General features: G+C 32.5%; 1 protein-coding gene across 1 annotated transcript; it reads right to left on the bottom strand.

Moving 5' to 3' along the window:
• Window positions 1–5,180: 5,180 nt before the first annotated feature.
• LOC141707502 (abscisic acid receptor PYL4-like) lies at window positions 5,181–6,364 on the bottom strand. Its single transcript, XM_074510695.1, has one exon. It carries the CDS (start codon window positions 6,129–6,131, stop codon window positions 5,508–5,510), a length of 624 nt encoding a protein of 207 aa, XP_074366796.1. The 5' UTR covers window positions 6,132–6,364; the 3' UTR covers window positions 5,181–5,507.
• Between the last annotated feature and the right edge of the window lie 564 nt (window positions 6,365–6,928).

Below are 6,928 nucleotides of genomic sequence, written 5' to 3'. Positions count from 1 at the left end.
GGAAATATATGATAAAACTGAAGCAAATAGAGGCATAAGCTCATGCAAGAAATGTATAGTTGGGGACTAGGCCTCCATGTAGGTTATAAATTGTCAACTTTACCAATGTCAATTATGCAGTAGATACTGAGATATTTTTGGTATAACTAGTGTAATGGGCTGGATTTATTTTGGTAGACTTATGTTAATGGCATGTATCTATTTGGTAAATTGTGATATGCACAACTTTATTTTTGGTACAATTTATTATACAAAACTCTATCAGTATGACAGTTTCTACTGCATTATCAAAAATTCACCAGTTTTCATGAAAGTGTAAATTTATTGGACTTTAATTATAAGTTGAAACTGCATTGTTAATGACATGTTTAAATGTATTGAAAAACACTGTCGTGACTAGTTTGGCCAATCCATGTAGAGGGCTTATCTAATAAATTAATGGTGAATTCACTATTTAAACACACACTATGTACACTTCTTCACTCACACAACAATTATATTAATTTATCTCTCAAATTAGATTATATACAAACATGGTTTAGAGCAAACCCTCCTCCTCAAATATTTTTAAAGTTAACTGTAAGGATGTGTTTGATAAGGAAAATAGGAAAGATTATGTTGCTTGTATCATGAGAAATAACAGGGTAATTGGGTTAGGGGAAATGCTGGTATGATGGGATTGATGTTTTCCTTAGCAGGTGAGTTATGGTTCATCTTCTATGGACTGAAAATGGCTTGGGGGAAAGGATATTTGAGGTTTATTTTCATAGAATCATTTTGTGAGGAGGTTGTAAAACAGGTCAATGAGTCTGGCCTTGAGTTTTGGTTGGCTGATTTGGTGGTCTTGATCAACAATATCAATAATGAGGCATGGGATTCATATGTTATTGTGCATGTGGCCAACTTTACTTATATATCATTTTGGGGTTATACTTTGTTATCGAGGGGTATATACAAATGGTAAAATATTGGAGTGGTAAAACTGCGAGAAGTTCCTTGAGTCTAGATGACATTGGTCATGGAGAAAGAATGACAATGTACATTGCATGCAATAGGGGAAAATATTCTATATAGGCTGATAACTTTTAATGAAAGCGTATTTAAAGGTGAAATATTAATATCTAATATCCTTAAATTAAGGTGTAAATTGTGTAAAGTACTTTTTAAAGGTTTCAGGGTTGTGTAAAGGCAGGAATGGACACTATTGGTGATTTTTGCATCTCTTTACAGAAAAGGGATACTATTTTATGTGTTACAAAAATCTAATATGATGATAAGTTCTACCTTATTATCTCAACATATTGTTGTGAGTACAGTTAAATTGAATCTCTCAAAAAGTTCCATTAATTCACAATTTTGCGTGATTGTATTTTGTATGTGTATATGTAGTAGCCTTTCTAAGCGACATTGTTTTCACTCACCTTTCGATTTTTATTTTTTGATCAGCTAAGCAGAATAGCATAGAATCTCCAAGTGTCTGGAAAGAAGAAGCGTGATGTAGGAATAAGTAGCTCTTCAGGGATGAATGTATTGTGGTCTAGCTTTAGCTTGAAGTTATGTGTTGTAAATGTTGTCAAGAATGTGTAAATTTTGCAAACATGTAAACTTTAGTAAAACAATGATGTACTGATTTATTTTTTAGGATAATATTTTTTTAGACTTATGTTAAAAATATATGTAATTAAAGGGGAGTAATCTTTCTATTATATTTTTGCATCAGGTTTAGGAAATTAAGAAATTTTTATACTTTTGGTTAAATGTTTTTAGATAATTGTACTGGAGATTGGGATGTTACATTCAGACAATGGAGGAATAGGGTTGAAATCATTCGAAGGGATTAGTATGAAGACCTAAAAGATTCTAAGTAAAGCTGATTGGTTATGATAGAAGACTTAACAGTGGTTTCTAAAGTTTATAATACAAAGTTCTGAGAGTGGAACTGGTCGTTTGTGAAACCAGACTATTTACAATAGATGTCAGTGATTCGTGAAAGAAAACTATGTATTATATTCAAAATAACTTTTAAGTGATTTTTATCCTCGAGAAGATTGAATAATGTTTTAAATATGAAGACCAAAAGATTAGAAGACGTGAAGACGGAAGACTTGAAGGGACTACAGCTCATGAGTTATAGGAACTTGCGAAAAGTAATGTAAAATAAACTAAGTAAAGATTTCACAAGAGGACTATGTCGGATCCAACATATACTATGTCTAGACAACACAGACTATATCGAGCCCAACATGCCTATATCAGGTCCAATATAGTCGAGCCTTGGAAAATATAATTATTTTGGTCGAGTCTTACATTCATAGGACCTACATGGTCGAATCCTAGCCTCCAATACATGCAAATGTTGAGTCTTAGTTCACATGGCATTATTAAGTCGAATCTTAGCAATGTACTTGAAGTAATAATCGAGTGCTAGATTGATTTGTCTAGTGCAAGCCTTAATTTGACCGAGAACAAAGTCCATGGCTCGACTAGAAAGACAAAGGTCGAGTCATAGCATTCACACCTTCATAGAGTCCCTAAAGCACATGGTCGAGTTCTGCAATGCATGAAATGAGAAGTCGAGTCCTACAAATTCATAAGGTCAAGTCCAAGCTTCAATAATATATGCATTGTCGATCTTTGAATTAGATACAAGCAAAAGATCAACTACTACTTACATGGACAAGAAGAGCCCATATCTACCTATATTTCTAATCAAGATACATACTCATATATATCCATCAGATAAACAAATTAAAAGGAGTCACTTCTTCATAATATACAACGATACTCTTGCGAATTGAATTATTGGATCAATCATTCAAATTCTTTTAAGAATTTTACAAGAGAAAATGCTGCTCAATTTTGTTCACACCATTAAAGTCTTACATACCAAGATACACTCATCGTTATAGACTCTTTTAGATTGTATGTTTAATATAGATAAGAGTTATAACTTTTAGAGTGATAGTAGTGAATCATACTTGGATAGCTTATCTTCTATTAATTTCTTTTTGTTGGTACTTTGAATTCTTAACTTTTAAAGGTATAACCAACCCTTCGAGGTTTAAAATTCTTATAAAGAATTTAACCCAGAATCTTATTTATGTTTGTTTGTTTTGTTTCATTCTGTTGCATTTTTTTGTTAAAAATGAAATACATATATTCACCCTCTCTGTATTTAAATTTGAGTCTAAGAATTTGTTTAACCCTAATTTGTAAGTTGTTCATGAATATGTTCGCGAATAACATTTATCTTAATGAGTCGATATATAAATAAAAAAATTAATTTCATGAAAGCTCGAGTTTGAGTTCTTAATGAGTTGAAACATGAACATTTAAAAGTTCTGATATGACCATTTAGGGGTCTGCTTAGAAGTTTAGTGAGTACTTTTTCTTAATTTCACTAAATTATGTTTAAAATATGGTAAATTCCAAGAGGAATGTGTAAGTTAAGCTTAGAAATTCTTGAATAAATATTTTGTTAATTAAGAAGCTACAATATATTGCAAATTTGTATTTGTACAGAACATGTGGATGAATTAAGCAGTGGGTGTTCTATATAACGGGGATGAATTCAAAGAAAAATGAGATACACTGGACCAGGAAGGCGATACAGGCAGGCAATAGGCACACTTGCAAATTGCAGTACGTAAAATCAAAGTTTTATAACCACTAGTTCAATTTCAGGGCTCGAAAGCTGGTCAATATTTTATCGTAAAGCAAAACATGAGAAAAATTAAATAATACAACGCCTCCAACTTGCAATTCTTTTCCCTTTATTATATACTTTGTCGCATAACGATGGCTACGTCAAACCAGAAGTATAATATTGAACAGAAGAAGCAAGTTGCAGCTCCCAACTTGTCAAGTTGCAAAATAAACAAACAGTTTCTGTAATTGTCAACATATTAAAACAGCTAGCAAGTTGGTGATAACAGAGATTGTCAAGTTGCAAAGCAATGAGTTTGTTGTTTTATTTTATTCATGGAAGACTCTGGATCCTCGCATATTATATTGTCATTATTTATTAATTAATGCACTTGTAAAATAAAATTTTCAGTATGAATTCAGGAAGCCTCGCTTATCACGTTTGTTTTTTTGTTATCGGATATCCAATTAATCATGGAGAAAGCCATTACAATATCTCACTGTGGTGATTTTCTAATTAAATTCGTGTATTTGTTTAAAATTGAATATAAAATTTTTAATTGGTAAAATTTTAAAATCTGTGTCAACTAGCTAAATTATTTGAATGGTAGGTACTTTTTTTAGTTATATACTTCATATGTCCCTCTCATTTGTTTATGATTTTTTTTTAGGATATTTCCTTTCAATTATTTATATTTCAAAAAATTTTAAAAATAATAAAGTTTTAATAATATAAAAAATAATTATATTAACTAGTTCTCTCCGGTATACTTACTTTATACTTATAATATTATCGGTCTCACTATTTTATTCACTTTTTTAACTTTATTTCACTACTTTTATCATTTTTTTCCGTATCCATAATAAATATATTAAATAGGAGAGACTGAGGGAGTATACTTTTTTACAATTTTCCCTTTCTTTTCTATGATTACACATCGACACCAAACATGCATATCAACACAATTGCATGCATATGGTGTGTTAAAACTGTAAAACTTGTTCATTTTTACAACTTTTTGGAACTGTCAAAAGAGGTGCTTTTAAACATTCTTGACCAAAAAGCTTAGTAAGATATAAAAAAAAATAAAGTTAGTATTTGTTCGGGTGCAGCAAACACAGAAGCCATTGGTTAACTAGACTAAATTAACAAAAGCACCTCCTTTGCCTTCAAAAACGAGTTTTCATTCTTGTCAATGCAATAAAGAAACACATGTGATGCAATTTAATAAAACCACCATGTCTTTTTTTATTTTTAATAATGCAAGTTGTAAAAGAATTAAACATAAATAAATATTGTTGTTAGAACTGTGCCAACCCAAGTACTCACCCCTAGCTAGCTAGCTACCATTCGGTTAGAAGAATCTGGATATTTTAAAATCCGACTACAATTTGCATTCATGTCGTACCTCATCTCTACATTACCTCATCATTCATGTACAACCACATATATCACCTTATTTATTATTAGTTGTATTTATGAATCATCGATATGTATATTCAAAATTTTGAATGAAACCGATAAAGAAGATGAATGAATCAATATTCAAGTTCACGAACCAAGAACGTAAACGAATAAATAACACATTAAGTAAACATTGTTCGGAACGATCTATATTAAAATTCAAAACATTGAGAAAGTAAATCGAAAATCATCCCTTGGATAAAAGAAAGATCCGAACAACATCTGTACAATCGCAAGGCCAAGTGTTACATGGATCAAACGAGGGTCTACGAATGATCACGAATGAACAATTAACAACGGCCACATCACATTATAAGGTACCCCCAGCTAATCCTCCTCATTCACCTGCCCAAAGTTCTTCCAAACATATATAAATGAATGTGTCGTGTGTGTGTGTTTAGTTTCGTCTTGATAATTTGTTGGCAATCTGAGTAAGCGACATGAGATTGCACTTAACAATAGTATCAACAAACACACATGTCTCTTCTTTAGTATTACCTGGTGGAATATCAACAACATAAGATTCAACCACCACTGTTCCATTACCTGATGGTGCTTCATGTAAAGTTGTCACCGATCTATAATTAGCTAGTCTATGATCCCCACCAACCACGCTAAAGCTAATCACGTGTTGTTCCTCGTCTAGTATTTCAAGCCTCTCGGTGCTACTCGCGGCTGGGAGGCCGGAGATGACGTGGACTTGCCGGAGTGAACCCACTTTACCGTCGCCAACTAGGAGGTGACAGCTTTTCACAAAGTGTTTGTATGCTTGTGGGTTGTCGAAGCGCCGAAGCACGGACCAGATGGAGGAGACGGGGGCGGAGATTTGTTGGATCACGGCGGAGCAACACTGGTCGGGACCCACTTGGTGGTTGTGGTAGACGGCCACGGAGGCTGGGACTTGGTGGGTGCATGGTAGAGGGTTCCGACGTTGATATTCTTTGGTACTAGTGGTAGTGGTAGGGTTAGGGTTGATTCTTTGGAGTACAATAGATGAGGATCTTTGTTGATTGGAATGCATTGTGTTTTTTCTTTTTCTTTTTTCGGTAGAGCTAGATTTTTAGTTTGGGGATGATACGTAGGAGTGTATATATATTGGTTTGTTTTGTGTGTGTTATCTTTCACTATCTAGCTTTTGTTTAAAGATGGTGGGCAAGTAGACATATATATATATATATACATATTGCTTTGTATTTGTAGAAAAGGAAAAGGAAGTGGAGGAGGAGACAAGGAGAGTTGGTTGGGTTTTGGATCTCTTCAAACTTTGAAGATGAAGTTGAAGATATGATATGGGAATTCACGTGAGCTTCATAATATACTTCCAACTTGGTTTACTCTAATTTACTAAACAACCCCTTGCTTTCGCAATTTATTAAATTAGAAATTACCCCATATCTTAAAGGTTTTTGATGTAGTAGTACAATTTCATATAGGAAGTACACAAAATTATATATTTGGTTGTGTCATTTTCCAACATATGTTTTTGTTGATTCTGTCATATATCAGTAGTTTGAGTTTACATTAAACCACTTGTAATTATTTATATAAATCAGGTACCTTCATAATTGGCTATTTATATAACATACTAAGAAATGAATTAAACTCAAGTAGTTCCAACAAACAATTCAAATTATAACGGAGTTAGACCTAATTTTATCCAGACTTTATTTTAATTTATTTAATGAGCAGTCAAGTTTTTCTTTTTCTTTTTTTTGCAGAAGAGCATGCGAGTTTTTGATTTAATTAAAGAAAGCTCTTTTATAATGTAAGAAGCAACATTTTTTTATAAAATCACAACTTTCAACAGCACGGGACACT

This window comes from Apium graveolens, chromosome 2, assembly GCF_009905375.1.
Source record: "Apium graveolens cultivar Ventura chromosome 2, ASM990537v1, whole genome shotgun sequence".
Lineage (NCBI taxonomy): Eukaryota > Viridiplantae > Streptophyta > Magnoliopsida > Apiales > Apiaceae > Apium > Apium graveolens.
Note: the sequence above shows the minus strand (reverse complement) of the source record. Positions and strands in the feature narration are given on the sequence as shown.